Source organism: Aedes aegypti, chromosome 2 (assembly GCF_002204515.2).
Source record: "Aedes aegypti strain LVP_AGWG chromosome 2, AaegL5.0 Primary Assembly, whole genome shotgun sequence".
NCBI lineage: Eukaryota > Metazoa > Arthropoda > Insecta > Diptera > Culicidae > Aedes > Aedes aegypti.
The window spans coordinates 196,504,590-196,525,160 of NC_035108.1; the positions used below are offsets into that span (position 1 = coordinate 196,504,590).

The window sequence follows — 20,571 nt, forward strand, 5'->3', positions numbered from 1 at the left end:
AAAGTTTGGGTTCACCCCTCAGTATGATGCAAATCGTGCAAAAGTTTGGGTTACAGAGATACGGACAGAACACTTTCTGCATGTTTTTTAGGGGGTGAACCCAAACTTATGCACGGGAGTGTATATCCGATACTGTATGTCAAACAAGTATTTCTTTTAGTCTATTTACGAAGTTTCGTACAAACTAAATTTTGAGGGCGATTTAAGTTCCCCAAAATTTAATTTGCGTGAAATTCTATTCACATACTCCCGACCTATTAAGTAAATGAAGGTTTCAATGTACTATGGAAGACACCGGAAAAATGTACAGGAACACTAATTCCGGGATCATCGCATATCTTTATCCTCATTTCCGATTATCCCTCATTCTACTCCCTTTCCTAATTACCGCTTTCTTTCTACTACAGTCCCGATTCTCATTTGCAAAAAACGTGTAACGATCGGTGTACGTGTTGAGAATTTCATACTAGTATCCATTCCCATTTTTCCTGCACCATATTGAGCCTTGCCCTAAGGTCGGCTTGCCATGGAGATACGCACACGATGTCTACGTGTTCAGGTCATGGTTAGTCTTCCGCGACGACGTCGTCGTCCATGGTGGTCACGCTGCCATGACTCACGGTCCTAGTTCGGTGGGCGTCTCCTCTCGTCATAGTATTCAATCCAGTGCGGTGCACAGTGGGGAAATACGAACTGAACACAGCAACATTGAGAAGCAAATTGACGCTTATATTGAGCTGTTCGGTAATCCAATCCGCATGGTTATTAAATTAATTAACTTATTACGCGTGGTAAAGATGGACAAATTATGAAGAAAAATCCCAGCCGAGCACGTGGATTTTTTCATAATTTCATCCATAATTTGTTCATCTTTACCACGCGTAATGAGTTAATTAATTTAATTGAGAAGCAGTTAGTTCGAAACGACATCATATACCTCTTTCCGTGCAAACAAATCTCGAATAATCCTGATTATTGTTGAGAATTGTCGATTGTCTCGTGTTGTGCAGACTTCGAGAGTTGGCTTATTTCCCCCCATTTTGCCCTATTTTGCCTCGTATATCATACACGATTAGATCAATAAGTATACAAGATTATACTATAAAATAGGTATTGAGCAGACATAGTGGATGATATCATGTCTGTATATGTACTACGATAATATCCCATTTTACCACATATGACTGAAAATAATGTAATTGTAAAATACGTTTGCACCTTTTTCAAACGAATGAATGAATGCTATATATTTACATTGTTATTAATTCTAAATTAATTTTATGTTTCACAATTTTACTCTATACTACCCATAAGGGCAAAATTTTTACAAGCTTCAAAGTATGCACAAACAAAATATTATTCAATGTATATTTTAAAGTAAAGAATGTTATATGTGACCGGAAATCATCGACATTTGTCTAAATATGTTTTATTTATCTAATTGTGCATGGAAATAAATCAGAATATTACGAAATGGCACAAAATAGCTCACTTCCAAAATCTGCACAAGGCGAGCTACTCATCAATCGAAACCTTTAAGTTTTTCACATAGAATATATAATATTTCAAATTAGAAGCTTCTCAATGTCACGGTTTTGTGTCCACTTTATCCCACTGTGCATCGTGGTGGCAGGTGGGGTGGGAAAATCTGCGCTCGTAAAAGGCGAAACCCCAAAGACGAAACAATTAAGATAAAAACCGGAACAGGATCGGAGTGCCCAAGGGTAAGAAAAGATTGCAGAATGAAGAGGGCACGCTATCTGCTACTATCTGTAGTAGGACAAGACGGCGGAACCGAAGACGAACAAGGAAATGAAATGAAATTGATACGTTTGAGTTGATGTGCAAGTGGTGACCAGCGACCCGAACCAGCGACGCAACATCGTCTAGGGGGAAGGGTACATGGGGGTGGGTGGTGAAAACGCGGGAATTATGCTTGCTTCCAGCGATTTTCCGTTTTGTTCAATCACGAGGGTGATCCAAGAAGGATAGCGATTTATACAATGTCTTTGTTGCAGGATGTGCCAGTGAAATTGTAAGTAGATTGAAAATCCCAACAAAAACACAGTGTTTCAGTTTAGTTAGAATTGTTATAAGTTTTTCACTCTCCACTTTTTCTTGATTGCTAATTGTTGAATGATAGTTCATTTGAAGCTTTTAAAAAATAGTTTATCATTCCTATAAAAAGTTTATAGTGCCAACAACTTGCAATAACTTATCCGAAGCTTGAGTAAAGTGACGCAAAAGCCTTGAAAGCAGCATGAATTAAAAAATGTATTACTGCTTTTATTGAGTGCTGTTATGGCACGTAATTGACTAGCTTCATCAATATTGTTTTTTTTCAGGATCTAATCTTGTAATTCCTGAAATTCCAATCGATATCCTAGTATTTTGGTGGGAATTTTTAATATTTCGAGAATCAACCAACGAACCGGGAATCCTGAAATCCAGGAGGAAATGTGATTTAATGGGAACTCCAAAGATTTTTACCAAAATCATAAGATTCCAAAAGGAATTCAGAAGATTAGTAACAACATTGAAACTTTCATACAAGAATCTCGAAAACTCACTCCAATTTCGTAGTTTATCGACGAAATTCAAAATATTCATAAAGAATTAATAAGATTTGCAGTTTTTAGAAATTTCACTGAAATCTCATTTTTTTAAGAAATTTCAAAGATTCCGATCAGACTCTCGAAGATTTCTCAAGAATTTCAATGGATTTCTAATCGGCATCTCATACAATCCTACCCAAATCGCAATAATTCACACCAGAACCCCAACATTTTTTATCGGATTTCTAAAATTTATACAATTTAACTACCGGAATCTCGGAAATGAAATACAAAATGCCAATTAGTATTCCAGAATCCTTGTAGGAACGGTTTTTTTCATTGAAAGGGAAATCTCTGGAATTTTATCTTCAATGTGAAATTATCCATATAGAAATCAGAGTTTCAATATGATTCCCGAGAATTCCGCCAGTAATGTTGAAATCATCTTACTTAATTATCGAGATTATTTCTTTTGTTTTATCGTTAGTACGGCGAATCTTTTCTTATGTTACCGAAGACAACGGCCTTCGTTTGGTAAACTTTGCTGCCACCAGAAAGATGGTTATCAGAGTTACCTACTTTTCACGTAAGGATATCCTTAAGCATACCTGGAGATATCCGAATGGCGAACTTTGCAACCAAGTCGTTCACGTTCTGGTAAACAGCCAACACTTTTCAGACGTCATCGATATTAGAACTCTCGGGAGTTTGAATATCGACTATCTCGTTGTAAGTAAAATTTTAGTGCGGTCATTAAGGTGAAACATCTCAGAATCCAAAGATGGCCGGTACAATGGCCGACTTGTGCCCCTACTCACGATTTCAAAGGCACAAAACTGGAGAAATAGTTGGAAAACGTTTCTGATCTTCTTATTTTAAGCTTTCTGCTAATGCACAAAGCCAAAATAAAAAGTGCACGGTTGTTGGATGCTTTCTTTGTGAGATTTGTACCTTTGAAGTTTTAGTGCAATCTTAGAAGTTGATTCAAAACTGTTTCACCTTAACCGCTTCGAATACTAGAAATTGGGTTTTTGAGGAGTGTTGAGATTATTTTATTCTCAGATTTAAGCAATCAATGACTCCAAAACCAAATTGTTAACCAGCTTGAGTAATGTTGGAAAATTTGTATGAAAAAAATATTACAGACAACATAGACAAACTGCACAATGTCCATCCAGACAATCTAGTGTTTATCTTTGCACCATGGTCTTCTTTGCAATTTGTAAACAAACTATGTACGATAAACCGAAACCATTCAAAGTGCAGTAAATCAAGAACTGTTATTACGTTATTCGTATTTCAATAAGTGACATTTTATTTTTGCGGTTTTTATTGATTTCTTGATTGATTGATTCTGATTACTGTTAACTTACCATGTGGAAACAAAATTTGACAACTTTTGGAATGGAATGTATTTTAATATACAACGCCTGTTAGATGACTACCATCAGAAGGTTGACGAGTGGATTAAATCGGGATTGACCGTCGAGCAGTGGAAGAGCGTATGTGCCTTTCAAGAAGGAAACATCGAGGATCGGGCTCACGGTACATGATACTTGGTTGTCAGCATGGGTCCAGATATGTTGGTGCAAGGTTGTAAAAAGTTCGAAGTGGTGAAAGAACAGGTGTATCTTGGAACTGTAGTACCTTTAAGTCACCAGTCACCGTGCGGGCTCCATTCACCGTGCACATATACAAATTCCTACAAAATATTCATACAATTTTCACAAATTATTCTTTTGTCAGCAAAATAAAATAAAACTGAATAAATGAAGTAGTTTTTGTCACAAAGCATTTTGAAAAACCTAGTTTATGTAGTCAAAATCATGTGAATTCTGTTTGATAATGAGATTTTTCAACACTCTTAGTAGAAACGCCAAAAATTACCATTTTTCATCTTAACGTTAGAGTATGAAATTTTTCAAAATTTCAACAAGTTTACACTGTGGATACTACCTGAGACGAGACTCGCGAAGACGGTCTTCTTTTTCTGTGATTGCTGAGTTTTTTCTTATTCCACTTTGTGCATACCAATTATGCGCATGCGCATACCAATTATGCGCATGCGCATACCAATTATGCGCATGCTGTTCAAATCCTCACATGAACCTCTCAGCAAAAAATGATTAAGTTTGCATCACATCGAATCATAAATAGCCATTTGAGTGAAATTTCATGCCAGCAAACGTAGCAGACATTAGAAATAATTAATCTTCTGCTTAGATTCAGATTCAGATATCAGCAACTTTGGAAAAAACTGCTCCGCCGACTGAGGTTTTTAATAACAGTTTACTTTGAACACAATACTTTTCACTTTTTCAGCCATAAAAACGGTGGGCTGCATTTGACGTTTCGTGAGAGGGGAATCTGGGCTGCATATGACGTTGATATTTTTCCTCTTTGCGAGTCTCTCTCAGGATACTACTAGTTAGATGTATTTCATCGTATGAGCAATGAAATGTTATGCAATTTGTAATTTTTCATTGTGTTTCAGTCAAAACCCAAATGCACGGTAAATGGACCCTTTTCAATATGTATGGTTCCCATTGCCGTGCATTACTGTAAAAAGCTTGAAATTATTCGGTAATATTAGATTTATTGTTATGTCGTGATTAAAAAACTTCATATTGAGTGTTTGAGTGAATATGAAATGGTTTGGACAATACAGTCAAACCTCCTATAACGATTTTAATGAAAAATTATTTATTTTGTAAATTTTTAAACGTTTTATGGTTTTTATTATAAATGAAGATTTTAATATTCTTAAAAATGAGTGCGCACACTACTAGCAACATAGTTGCTCCATTACCAACGTTTCTTCAAGATACAAAATGAAATCATGACGAAAACTATATGCACGGTGAATGGTGCACTAGTGTGCACGGTAAATGGTGACATAGCACGGTACGAGGCGACCTTAAAATTACATTTTCAAACATATTTTTAGAGTATTTTTTGTTATACAACACTAGTTTTATATTTTTTCCTGAATTATTATATAATTGCTCGCTACGTAGTGGTATTCTAGTACGCATCAAATTATTTGGCAAAGTTATACAATTTATTGAAGTGCAAATTTTTCTTAAATGCACGGTGAATGGTAGCTTGACGGTATCGTGCGATAATGATGTTTCCGGCGAAGTAAAAGACGTATTGCAGCAGCGAGTATTGATTTCTACGGACTCCATAACAAGCTGAAGTTAACCTCTTAAGTGCTGTGTGCGATAAACGAGGTTTTTCCACCACTGTTGTACAAAATACAACAGCGCGACGATTGAAGTGTTAAGTAACGTGCAAACGAGAAAAACACTCACGTTATACAAGACGCTGATCATTCCAGTTGCGCTGTATGGACTTTGATTGAAGTCGATCTGAGAGCTGACGGTTTTTAAACGTAAGCTGCAAAAATATTCAGCGGTAAATGGTAAATTTGAGTGCAATGGGCATGATGACGATCCGTGCAGCCAGATAAATCATACGAAATAGTATTCCTCTACGGTTCACTACCATAGGTTCTGTACGATGGCATACATTTCTCGAATGGCGCGAAACTATCTCTAGAGCTGATTATCTAATACTTTGCATCCACATCTTACCATAATCTCTTGGTTGCTTACTTTTGTATGTGAATAATCCTTTGAAACTCTTTGAGAAATGACTGCAATGCAATGAATTCACTGCAGACAAAATTTCAGGTTATTTGTAGTTGGTTATTCAAATTTGAGTCAATTAGGACAACTAGAAGCTGAGATACGGACATCCATACTTGAGCGTTTTGTATGGGAAAACAGTAGTTTACTAACAATTGTAACTGATATTCTGTGAATTGTTCAAGTCTTCACATATCGACACCCAAGAATTGTTTAATCATGATACTGTTTTACTGGCACATCCTGTAAGGGGCTGGAATATCCACACTGATTGACGACATAGGCGGCAGCAGGTTCTATCTGTTTGACACAAAAAAGGGCCAATATGCCCTGCCCCCCACACCGTCATACTGAGCGCTTCCCGATGTTCAACACCGGAAGACATGGACATGGCAGCGATCCCCGGCTCAGGATGGGACGATGCAATGAGCGTTAAATTTAATGACAACTACAATCATGACGAACCAGGGAAATGGCCGCCAGGTCCAGCATACAAACTAGCGATGTGGATTTGACGGCGATTCTGGTTCTGATGATGGGGCGTTCAGTTGTTGGGGTGTGGATTTAATCTTAAGCGGTCGCTTAATGAAAATGGTTAACTTTAGACGAGTGGCGTTGACAGTTGATGTGTGATAAGCTGGTGAGATTTTTATTTTCGGTTGACCAGCTGGCTTATTGGTGCTTTCGGGTGATGAAGCCGGAATGATTGAGTGTTTGTTGGTTGATGTGAATTTTCGGCTGAAGGGCGTGTGGTATTCTGAATATTTTATTTTTGAAATAATGGCATGCTGATTGAACGTATGAAAAAAAAATCGAAGGATGCTTATAAAATGATGAGTTGAGCAGGCAGTGTAAATTGTTGTTATTATATTGATAGGGAATATAAAATAGTGGTAAATAAGTTATTTCACATCAAGTTACAATACGACATAGAATATTCAGTAGATTTAATGACAACATCGAATGCACACGAATAAAACGAAATTTACTTTCAAGATACAGCATTTACAATCATAAGAATATCCGAAAAATATACAAGTTAAAAACAAAAGCTTCACTGCAAGTTCTGTACTTGGATTGTTTACATAATTGAGCTTTTGTTCAATAGTTCTTAATATATACAGATAGCGATAGTAATATAAACACTGAACAAAATTTGTACTGTTTTGTTTCTGTTCGTGTTTTCGTGGATTGTAGTTTACATTGCATATTTTGGTTAAAGTGTCGGACAGTATGGAAAATATAGTGAGCGAAAGACTTGGTGACAGCTACGTAGGTAATTAGAAGTAGACGGACAGATAGACAGACAGAAGTCTAATACAGGACAACTAGGCATTCAGAGATGGGAAATGGTTTCTCTTACGTGAGTCGTGCTGGGTCTTTTCCTCGGAGATCATCAGCGCGGCACGTTCGATGCCCGAGTTCATACTCTGCGGCTCCAGGTTATTTACGCAGTTTAGCATACTCCTGAAATTCGCACACTCTACGATTATGTAATAAGTGAATATTATAAGATTACGGATAGGTTGGTTTGGAGGGTTTTTGGAGGTCTTTCTTTTCTTTTTGGTTGCTTTTAGACGCATTTGGTTTATTCGGGACTTGTTCTGGTTCAGTCGTCACCGAGCGATTTGGTTTGGTTGGATTGAATTTATAGCAGTTTGGTTTGGATTCGGTTTATGTGTTTAGGCAGATTTTTTACAGCGTTGTGTTTTAATATACATATAAACGGCAGTGCTTTATTTTATATCAGTGTGTTCGTGTGCTTGTAGAGTTGAATGCACTAAAGTGCAAAAGTCTTGAACCCAGCTCACGTTGTAGGGATTCGGAAGTACAGTAGACTCGATGTGTCGAAAGCCAAACTTGCTGGCATGACAGTTGCGTGTGTCAGCTGGTAAGTTTTAAGGGTACAACACTTGGTTTCGGTTTTGTCCAAAACTGGTAATTGCTACTTAGTGACTAGTCTGTTAATTGTGTTTGGTGTGTGCATCAGTGTTTCTATAAGAATGTTTCGAAATGTATGAGTAGGCTTTAGTCTTAATTGGTTGTGCGTGATGAAGAACTTCTTGAATGTGTATTGTGATGGATTAATAGGTCTCCGGTGCATGCTTTGTTGTGGTGCCCTTCAATGGTTATTGGGTGTTGCGCGATTATGATATATACACTCAGTAAGTATGCAATTATCAAAGCTAGGCAGTCTATTGGTTAAGCGTGTTGGATCTATTGAATTATACAGCAAATCGTTAATCAACGTACAGCGTTGTTCAATGAGGACATTTTTTTTATGAATGAGTATTACCCAAAAAACTACAATTCCAGAAGCCGTGTCCTGATTCTCCTGATTCTATGATAATCATTGCTGATTTTGATAGAGCCATCAAAATTCTCGGCTATGGATCAGCTTTGATGCTGATTTTTTGATCTGGTCATATCAGAAACGAACATCAGAAACGAACGTCTGAGGCAATTTACAGAAAAACGTCACCCATCGGTAGCATCGAAAAGCGTTTGACGAACTTTTTAATTCCAACTTTTCTTGTTATATTGGAATTCTTACCATTTTTATTTAACTATGTTCAGCAACATGTCACTTTACAATGAGATATGAGTGGATGAAGAAGTATCAAAACAAAGCTGCAGTTAGCTACAAATAACAAACCTCTATTTACTTAATACTTATATTAACATTTCTTTTCGATGTGAAATTGAGCGACGATTTATAAAACATGTTTAATCATATATTTTTAACCCTTCTTCTCGATACCGTCATCATTTCCTCATCCCAGAAAATGGTCCCGACGGTGGTGGCAAAACGACTCAGCACCTAAAGCCCTCCCCGTAGGTGTTGAAAATGACTGTAATTTCTCAAGTGAAACGCGTGACCTCGGCACCTTTTCCGAGGATCTTGCAAAGCATACCTACAGTAATGGACAGAACATTTGCATTTTGTTTTCGATTTCTCATACACAATTATCAACTTTGGTAGCCTAGATCTGAGTTATCTATTAACGGAAATGAGCCATTTTTCCACTTCGACCTCCTCATCATCTAGGACAAATAGGTGGGTCTTAGTGGCTTGTTACTCTCTTATACTCTTCCGACCCTAACTTATAAGTATTCACAAGAACAGATACAACAAGAGTACAATATGGTAGATCTTACCTCGTAACGCACCTCGAAAGGTGATCTACCCGCGTTACGGGTCAAAACCGAATTTAGTACTACACCATTTAATTCGACTAGAGTTTATATCGCGTATTACGACCTCAACTATAAGGCCCTCTTTAGTGTCGTGTACTAAACTCGACTTAGTCGAGTCTAGCACAAGACACTAAAGACGGCCTTCTAGTTGAGATTGAAATACGCGTATCTGTCAAAAGATATAAACTCTAGTGGAATTAAATGGTATACTTTATGCCACAAAAGTTCAATCCAATGGACGTAGTGGCTTAACCTACCCAACAAAAAAATGGTATAGTACTAAATTCGGTTTTCATTTGTTTATAGATATTTCACTTAACAGCTTGAAGATTTATTATGTACTTTTGCGTAATTTTCCAATCTTGAGTTGAAAAGCAATAACAATTTGGTCAAAATGATATTCTTGACGAAAAATTGTATACGATTAAAGTGTGCTTAGTAAACTTGTTCATCACATCTCAATCTACTTGTTTAAGGTACCATGGATCTATTCCTTCATTTTTTTTTTTAAAGTTACACTCCCGTGCAAAAGTTTTAGGTCACCCTTCACAACATACTTATGTGTTTTGTCCATACTTCACTGAGTCAGATTGGATAAAAATGACCCCAACTTCCTTGTTCGTCAACTTTCACCCATTTTATTGGTATTGGGTTACCAATATAATTTGGACCACTATATATTTTGGACCCTTTGACCCATTTTCCAGCAAATTTCCCAACTCAGTTCGCATGTAATTTAGATAGATAGAATTGTTTAACACCTGTATCAACAATTTATGTGGAAGGACATTGTAAACCTACTTTGAAGCGTTAGTTTTTCTGTAATGCTGTCATCCGTTATGCTGCCAGACTGGGTAAGTCTGGTACAATGCTGTCACTCGTAGAGGTTGTCCAGAGACAACAACCAACAAAAACGACACCTAGTGGTTGAGCACGTGAACCCAATGACATATTCCTTAATTTAAATCTAGGGACAAAAAACGCCAAATTGCGTCACAGAGAATAAATCGGGGCATTATAGTCCAAATAACAGCGGAAATTGACGATTTAGATAATGCATCTCTCTCAAATCGAACTATAGATAGGATGCAACTGCAACGATTAGGATCAGTATAAGGGACGAATGACCTTCGGGTTAAAGTTCCTCTCAAACAACAACAATGATTAGGATCAGCCCAATCTTACTCGCGTCGGTTTCTTCATTATTGTGAAGTTCCTAGTACCAATCAGTCGAAAAGTGAATTTGAAAATTAATTCAAGTAAATTCCCTTGACTTATACTAAACTTGAAGTAAGTTCGTGTCCGTTTCAGTCTCGGGAAAGTGTACCAGTTATGGCTATAGTGGTTCCCTGTTTGGCCATATGCATTATTTCGATAACTCTCACATTTTTAATTTTTTTGAATGTTTCAACATCAAGATATATCCTATACATTACTGCTAAAACACACAAAACTTTTCAAAATGAGGAAGATCAAGACAGCAGGAGGAATGGCTTCATCAGTACAGTGGATGAGGGAGACGTGCCAACTCCCACAATAGGTGAAGTTAAGGATGCTATCAAACAGCTCAGGAACAACAAAGCAGCTGGAAAGGATGGTATTTTAGCGGAACTTTTAAAAATGGACCCGGACAGGTTGGCCACTTGTCTGTACCGATTGATAGCCATGATCTGGGATACAGAACAGCTACCAGAGGAGTGGAAGGAGGGAATAATATACCCAATATACAAAAAGGGTGACAAGTTAGAATGTGAGAACTATCGAGCGATCACCATTCTTAACGCAACCTATAAAGTGCTTTCCCAGATCATCTTCCGCCGTCTATCGCCACTGGCAAGCAGATTTGTGGGAAGTTATCAAGCCGGTTTTGTGGACGGGCGATCGACGATAGACCAAATGTTTATATTGCAGCAGATCCTCTAAAATTGTCGCGAATATCAAGTCCCTACGCACCATCTATTCATTGATTTCAAAGCGGCCTATGATACCATCGACCGCGAAGAGCTATGGAAGATTATGGACGAGAATGGTTTTCCCGGGAAACTGACTAGACTGATAAAAGCAACGATAGATAGTGTACAGTGTTGTGTAAAGATATCGGGTGCATTATCGGACCTGTTTGAAACACGCAAAGGACTTCGACAAGGCGATGGTTTTTCCTGCCTCCTGTTCAATATTGCGCTAGAAGGTGTTATGAAATGGGCGGGCTTCAACAATAAATCTAGCCAGTTTATCTGCTTTGCTGACGACGTGGACATTGTCGGAAGAACGTTCCAGGTGGTTTCTGAACAGTATACCAGGCTGAAACGTGGAGCAGATCGGGTTGGATTGAAGGTAAATACGTCGAAGACGGAATATCTGCTGGCTGATGGAACCGAGCACGATAGAGCTCGCATTGGCAGACGCGTGATGATCGACGGGGATGAGTTCGAGGTGGCGGACGAATATGTCTACCTCGGATCATTGATAACGTCGGATAACAACTGCAGCAGAGAAATTCGAAGACGTATCATTGTCGGAAGTCGTGCTCACTACGGACTCCACAAGACCTTGCGGTCTGGTAACCCGACCAGACGAAAGAAACAAGATTATAATAAAATGTGTTCCCCTGATATGAATATTTTATATCACCAGTTGTTATAAAATATGTACCGTTAGTAGTTGAAATAACAAAATTTGTAACAAAATTTGTAACAAAATTTGCATCAAATTAAACTAAAATATAACAAACCCTGTTACAATTATATCAAAATTATTACAGAACGTGTTGCAAGGATGTTACAGAATAACAAAATTATTGCAAACTATGTTACTGTTTATAACATCGGATGTTACTTACAACAGACTTATAAATGCGATGTCAAAAATATAACAAACGGTGTTATAAATTTGTTACTAAAAATATAACAAGCTGAGAACAAAGCCATCTTGATAACAATATTTTATCAACTTCTGTTATTTTTAACTGCTGCTGATAGGAATGTGTTACAATCTTGTTATGTGGTTCTGGTCAGGAAACTTCACTTCCGTACGTAGTGTACCATGTACAAGACGCTGATAAGACCGGTAGTCCTCTACGGGCATGAGACGTGGACAATGCTCGAAGAGGACCTGCAAGCGCTAGGAGTTTTTGAACGACGTGTGCTTAGGACGAACTTCGGCGGAGTATGTGAGAACGGCGTATGAAAGAGAAAAATGAACTACGAGCTTGCGCAACTCTACTGAGAACCCAGTATCCAGAAAGTTGCCAAAGCTGAAAGGGTACGATGGGCGGAACACGTTGTGAGAATGCCGGACAACAATCCCGCAAAAAATGGTGATCACCTCAAATCCAGCCGGTACAAGACGAAGGGGAGCGCAACGAGCTAGGTGGTTTGACCAAGTGGAGCAGGATCTTGGAAGTGTAGGGCGATCGAGAAATTGGAGGTTAGCAGCCATGGACCGAGTTAGTTGGCGTAGCATTGTGGCGCAGGTCATGTCTTGAAGGACGTTGAGCCAGCAAAAATTGATGTTGATCAGAGACCCACTAACGCTGCGCTCGGATGAGCAAACTTTTCGAAGCCGACGGAGGAAGCCTACTTGGCTACTCTGGTAACAGCTGCATGAGCTTTCCTTCGTGAAGTCGCGATCGTAGGTCCAGATACTACAAAGACGATGTCGTCCGCGTAGACAAATATTTTGACACAACACCTTGTAACCTCTCTAGTATGGTTTTTAGGGAATGACCCCGAACTTTTGCATGTAAGTGTATACCAGTTATTAAATTTGACAACAAAAAACTATATCAAACCGTTGTTGTTTTTCAATACATACTCAACAATATATTTAGAAATTCGAGTTACGCCTAAAGAACTGTCAAAATTTCATTCAAATCGGGCCATCAATAACTCAGATCTAACCCTCTAAAGCTCACCATATTGTACGGAAAGCGAAAAAGTTGCAAATGTATTGCCCAATACTGTACATCATGAGGGGTAACCCCCACTTGCCTATTAGCTCTAACTTTCCGGGATGATGGGAGGCTAAAGCGTGAAATATGAGTACTACTTGTTCACCAGCGTGTTGATTTACATACATGCATAGCTAGCAGTGTGGTGGTTGGTAATGCTTGGGGTCACAGAGCGGCCCGAAGTAGGGTTTATTTACACAGAACCCGCCGCCACAGCAGTAGGTTAATCTGAGCATCGCAAACGGAAGTGTGGAAAAACTTTTGCTCAAATATTGGCAAAGTTTTCCCCACCTGGGCCTGACCTGGCTGGTGCGGTTAGGCGTAAGGCGCGTGACGTCAGAAAAGGGGAAGGGGAATGGCAGTCTAGCGAAAGCTTTCTAAAAAGTTGTACGTTCTAAACGTCGGAGACACGATTCAGGGAATGAACTCTACTTTTTCTCGAGGCTGCTGAGTGCTTTGCTTATTGTTTGCTGGATGGGGGAATAAGGAAGAGGAAGGGGAAAGGGGCACGGTTCACGCGTGGGTGATTATTCGGGGAAATTATTTTTGAGAAAGTGAAAATAAATTATAATGAGTTGTGTACTTTGCGGATGGAGGATGGGCTCCCGGTGGAGTTATGGTTGAAGCTGGAAGGAGGCGTTTGGATTGGATGAAATTGAGCGAAATAACTTTTTCATAGATCTACGACAGTGGCTTTAAGCTTGAATAAGCTGATAAATTGTCGAAATTAAAATGTAATGAGAGGTGATATCCGAAATTCAACGAAAAATAAGTTTAATAGAACATATTTATTGAACATAAGAACGAACACTTTAATTGTAAGTACATAATAAAAATGTATAAACTGAAAAAAATAATCCTCATATTGAGCTGTGAATCTAAACTTATAAACTACCAACTAATGTTAAATAAACAATGCAATGTTTGTTGAACGAACAGCTTTCAAGCGAAAATCTACATTCTCTCATCGTATTTCTCCCCATTAGTTGACTTTAAATTAGTCGAAGATTCTGGTGGAATCGAGTTGTTTGAATTATTCATCGGAATTGTGTTGGTATCGACGGTGTCACGACTTTCTGTGTCTTCGCTGTAATTTAACAAAATATCATAATAAATAAATGAACAAACAACATAATATGATAAAACTCATTTAGTGGATGTCGTTAGTGTGAATATGGGTTTAGTAGTGCGTTATTCGGATCAAATCGCCTAGCATAGGCTTAAAACGTGTGCTGGCTTTTTATTAAGAAGTGGGAGCGAGCGCAACAATCAAGCCGAGTGGAAAACTAAGCAGCATGAGTTGTTACGTAAGGGGTTACCTTTACCAAAACATTGTGCTAGTAGTTTGCTAGGAGCGGCAAGCAATGCTCGGAAGAATGTCCTTAATTGGGTGGTACATGGCGGCAGAGATTGGGTTTCGCTGTGTTTCGATTTCAAATAGCACGGTGTGGTTTGTTTCGAGTGTTACCCGATAGAGTGCGGGGAGATGGGAGAAGAAAGATTTGTTCGTTTGTGTTAAGGTTTAAGTGTTCTTATCAAAAGTAGATGACGATGACTATGGAGATGATAATTACGGTGTGTAGGGTACTAACTCACTCAATCGTACTTGAACAGCTGTGGAATATGTTCTAAATGTTATGTTTTATTTTCGTTTCGTTCATTCATTTTTTGATCGTTTATTAAAATTAACTCCAGTTAGGCTCAGAATGCACACTTCAAGAATTGACTCAACTAATACTGTGAATCGACTCAATTTTTTTTGTTTTTGATCTTTATTGCTAGTTTTTTTAATTCAATCCCAGGTCAGTCGTCTCGTACTTTGTATGTTGAATCGATCACTTACTCCTTCCGTTCGTAACCAGTCACACTCAAACTATTCCTCCAAAGCATAAAACCAGAGACGGAAAAAATCGTTTTCCTGCGCTTCCATTCTTCCATAATAGGGTCCTAATTTTGATGCCAAACGCTTAAGTTTAGGCCAAAAACACACGTTTACTCAATTTTTAATGTTTTTTGTTTGAAGCCAAAAACATATTTTTTATGTTTTTTTTTTTAGATTTTGTCGCACCCCTTAAACTCAATTCTTGGGTGTATTTTGTTTTCCGTTTCCCTTCCGAAATGTCAGTTAGGAACAACCCCAGTGTTAAAACTAAAACCCCTGTGGTGTTTTTGTCGACTGAGCGAACGTCAAACATGATTGAAAGTGTCAAGGTTCATTTATGGACTCATTTTTTAAATGAAAGTTTAAATATGATGTAGCCGTTATTTGAGCGGGAAAAATTGCTAAAGTAGTTGCAGTAACATGCTCTTTCATGTTGTTAAAAAAAACAAGATTTCGTTAAACATTTTAGGACCCTATTGTAGCACGCTTCTCCTTCTGCCTGATACATAAGGGATTCTGTTAACCTAAACGCAAGCCTCTATTCTAAGAATTAACTTACTCCTATACCTTTCCGCATGAACTGGAGTAGATGCAGGGGTATATCCGGTCTACTGTGGGTAAGTTTTAAACGCAACATTAATTCTACTCCCTTTTCCTCATTGGTCGGCATTCGGACTTGGCAGGTGCCATTGTTGCCTAAAAATAGAAGATCAACAGCACTTAAACACTGAACGTGTCTGTTGATCCCAAGCAGTCATGTGATTGTTTCCTTGTGTTGATCCGGGGATACTGGAGTAGCAACCAGCCCGCCAATTAAGCTCAAGCTCAAGGACGTAACCAGGATTTACACCCAACAGGGGGACCAGCAGCATTTTTATTGACACTGAATTTTCGGGTTAGCAGTGAGTAGTCTTGTGGTAGTCTTGCGTGAAATTCTCCAGGAGCAAAGCTTACTTCGGTAATTTCTGGAAAATGTTTTTAGAAGTATACTTGAACGAACTCTCGAAGGTGTTTTCTCCAGAATTTCTGGAGAAATTACTGCAAATCTGTTTTTTCTTTTGAATAATTCCTGAAAAAAGCTGTGGTGCTATTAAAGGAATTACGTATTTTTTTTCTTCTTTTTGGCATCATGTCTCCACTGGGAGTAGTGTTTGATCCTTCGACTTTGACGCTTGCTCCTGCGGAGGCCGGCGATGAGGGCAGGATCAAACATGTCGCGCGTCGGTCGAGTAAAGTGAAAAAGTGCCGCGTTCGATTAGTTCTTTTTGATCTTTCGACGTTGTCGCTTGCTGCTGGGCAGTGCGTCAAGAAAGCCCGAGAAGTCGTCAGTTGTTTTCCCTCTCGGGTCGCGCGCCTATTTTCTCTGAGTGCTTTTATATAGCCGAGCAAACGAGTGAAGCTGAAAGTGGATTGTTGCTGCTCAGTAATGGATGACGGATCAATTGGTGAGCTCGTTTCATGCTACTATTTCTAATCTATACAATATGTATGACTGCACATTTAATCGTTACAACGGTGGGACGTATATATGATTTTTCAACAAACTTTGAATGGTTCGTCACTGTGAGTGTCGACATAAACTCTGATTCATGAATTATTTATGTTAAACTTTCTTTTTAAAACACCTCTTTCTTTTTATATTCATTTTTGTAATACAAAAAAAAACTTTGAAGGGTTCGATACTACAAGTGTAGACTTGCGAAAGGTTCACTTTATTCAACAAAATTTGAATGGTTCGTCACCTCAAGTGTCGGCATAATTTTCCTTTACATAGAAATTGTTCATATCAAATGAAAATATCATATTTACATATAAGCATGTTTATATGTCACAAATAATTATTTATCATGGCCTTATCGCTAATCAAAGTGAATACTGTGACCCAACGATCCTCCCCATTAACAAACATCCCTCCCAGTAACCTTTGTGAAGATGCAGAGGCAAACACGGTCTCCAAATAGCAAAGGTTACACACTAACATTCCTTCCCCCAATCCCACCTGACTGCAAGCACGTGGCCGGCTCTGTTATTGACCATGTATAAATAGAGGCACTGAATTTTGCACACTGAAGAAGATTATGGCCAATCCCAGCCGAACTTCTAGTTGATTCTTTGTGCATTTTCACTGACTTCGGTCAATCATGTAATAGCCACTATGGATATGTGTAGTCAGTCTAAGCTAAGCTTAGCTAAAATAACTCCTAAGTCTCTTATTTTATCACATTTTTTTACATGTTAGTTTCCTAAAACAATAGAAATATTTGGTGTTTTGTTTCTATTTAACTTATGAGGTTACATTTTTTTATTTTTGTTATTTTTGTTTTCTACTGTAACTTATGAGGTTACATTTTTTTATATTCAATTCCAATAAACTTTTGCAGCGCCACCACGCGTAGAAAACATTATGATCGTCATCATTCTTTATTTCTAAAAATAGCTTCATGTCGTCAGCATATATAAGGACCCTCAATTTGTTTAGAATATAAGAAACGCCATTAACATATAAAATAACAAGAAAAGAGCCTAAGTGTGAGCCTTGAGGTACTCCAGATGTAACATGTATTGGATTTGATCTTTTCCCATTGAATTTTACTATTTGCTGACGGTCATTTAAATAGGACTTGATCCACTTAAGGAGACTCATTTCAATTCCCATTTTTGCAAGCTTAAAAGTCAACATTGGAATGTCAAGTTTATCAAATGGTTTACTAAAGTCAGTGTAAAGAGCTTCTACGAAGTAACCTTTATCCATTGCACTCAGTGAGTAACTTACAAATTCCAGAAGGTTCGTAAAGGTCGAAAGACTTTTGAAAAATCCGTGTTGAGCGTTTGTTATACGATTTTTCATTTGGGCAAACATATTTTTGTTTACAATTGATTCAAAAAGTTTTGGAATACATGACATGATAGCAACACCGCGACAATTTCGAATGTCCGATTTCTTATTTGATTTATATATAGGTATAAGGAATGATTTTTCCATACCTTTGGAAATAGACCAGTTTGAAGAGACATATTGAATAACCAAAATATTGGAGTTGTGAGTTCAGTTGCTAATATTTTTTATGAATCCGGGTGGAATTTTATCTGGCCCTGATCCTTTAGTGGCATCCAAAGACCAAACAATATGTCATGAACATTTATAGAATTAACGTCAAAATCACATCGGAAAGTCAGCAAAATGTGAAAAATAAGAATAATCCCGATCGTTTTCCGAAAATGTTGAATACTTTTCTTGAAAATTTTTTACGTAAAGATTGCAAATATCATAGTTATTGTTGATGGAAAATTGCACGATTTGAGTTTAGTTTTAACGTACCGTAATCCGGGGTATCATTGATCAGCGGGGTAACATTGATCGGAATGACTCATCTCATCAAAAGTTCGTATTATCATTTATTGATGAAACATTTCCAAATCATGAATGGTGCTTCTCTTTCTTATATTCATGAGCTAATGAAAGTTAATATTTTTGCGAAAATTGCGTTTACCTTATGGGTAATTTTGTCGACTTTTCGAAATAATGATTTTAATTGTTAAGGATGACACTACCAAAGATTCATGTCTCACACAAGTTCTGCAAACGAAAATGTGGTTCTTACTAAAAATGACATCGCCGAAAACGATTTCGTTGTCAAAATTTTTATAAGTATGCTCAATTAGGCAACATTACCGAATTACTGTTAAGAATGTAAAATTCCCTTAGGAAATTGCATACCTTTAGGCGTATTCCGTGATTCAAGGTGTTTTTAATTTTAAAATAACTCAAAAAGTAAATGACTTGTAAGCGATTGGCCTTCATATTCGGCTTCAAGGGCCATGTTTTAAGTAAGTAACAGCATTTTAAGTATTACCGAACGTTGGTTACATAGGTGATCAATGTTACCCCATATCAGCTAAATCAAAAGATCGCCTTAAACATTTTTTTTTAACATGCTTAAATCTTTCAATAAACAAAATACAGTATATAGTCTCGAGCTATGGGTGGCCGTACTTGTTTTGTAAATTAAAAAATTGCAACATTTGCATTTTCAAACGAAATATTAAAGAAATATTCAAAAAAATGATCAATGTTACCCCGGATTACGGTAATTGAAAAAAAAAAAATCTTTGGACATGACTTTATTTTATTTTCGGTTTTTATGTTGTACTCGGTAAGTGCTGTAGAAATGGCTAAATTGAGTTGGTCGCAAATAAGCAAATATCTTTCTCAATCATCTGGGTTTTTATTTTTTCTGTAAACTTTGTGAGCTTTTTGTTTTCGATTTTTCAAATTTATGATTTGCTTATTGAACCAAATTGGATTTTTGGAGTTGTGACTCTTTCGTCTCTTCTTAACAGGTACTTCCTCCCTAATAATTTCCCACAATAAATTATAAAAGATTTCTACTGCACATTCAATATTATCTTGATTTTTAAAAATAGATTACCAATTTGCTTTATCCAATTTTAGTCTAATATTAGTATAATAGCGTATATTCCTTCGAGTCTTCCTAGAGGACTTCCTCCAAATATTGCTCGAGAAATTCCTTTTGTGTTTCAATGTTATACAACGAGTTGCTTAATATATTTTTTCCAGAGTTACTCCATGTATTTTAAAGGGACATTTATAGATCATTTATCTAGAGATTTGTTCAAAATCAGATTCATCTAGAGATTCTTTCAGAAATTTTAGAGGAGATTTATGTGATAAATCTTCCAGAGAGTCTTCTTCTGCTGTTGCTTTATTAAGTGATTTCCAAAACATCTCTGAATGTTTCTTTCACAGAATCTTTTTGTGGTTATTTTAGAGAATTTTACAGAGGTCATCTGATAAATACTCCAAGAATTTAATTTTAGAGCTTTTCTTGTGAATTTTTTAGTCAATATTTCAAAGATTCTTTCATAAGTTTCTATCAGGAAATTCTACAAGAAATGCACCAATTATATCTTCACTGATTATCTGCGGTGTGTAATGTTTCTAATGATTTGTCCTGGTATCCTGTACTTGGCTTGAAAGTTCAGTTTTATAGAGGGGGTTAAAAAAATTATAGGAAGGCTTAGACCTATCTTGCCCCCTCTTATTTAAGCGAATAGAGTTTGTGTCTTTTGATAAATACGCGAGTTTCAAACTCAACCGTAAGGTCGTCGTCAGTGTTGTGTACCAGATTGCATTAGTACTTGATAATCATTTCATTCAAATGCACCGGTCCTGAATAAAAAAAAATCCTTTCATTTGTGGAGCTTTTTTTGGAACGTAATCTGGAAGTTTTGGTGGTGTTAAATCAGATAGCCTCTAATATATGCGTAAATATTATTTTTTTAAATTGAAAATGCTCAATAGTGAAAATTGTTCTC

The 20,571-nt window shown here is 37.3% G+C and overlaps 1 protein-coding gene across 28 annotated transcripts in view; it reads right to left on the bottom strand.

Annotated features, from left to right (window-relative positions):
• The window catches only part of LOC5575494 (glucose transporter type 1), an 816,694-nt gene that overhangs the window by 42,231 nt on the left and 753,892 nt on the right, over positions 1 to 20,571 (bottom strand). For 25 of the 28 annotated variants that reach the window (XM_021843626.1, XM_021843625.1, XM_021843624.1 and 22 more), the window contains one exon: positions 7,569 to 7,672. In XM_021843626.1, coding sequence (XP_021699318.1) covers positions 7,569 to 7,672 — 104 coding nt within the window. Of the gene's footprint in view, positions 1 to 7,568; positions 7,689 to 14,125; positions 14,440 to 20,571 lie in introns of those variants that run through there. The other 3 variants (XR_002500247.1, XM_021843639.1, XM_021843640.1) reach the window with 3 other exon arrangements.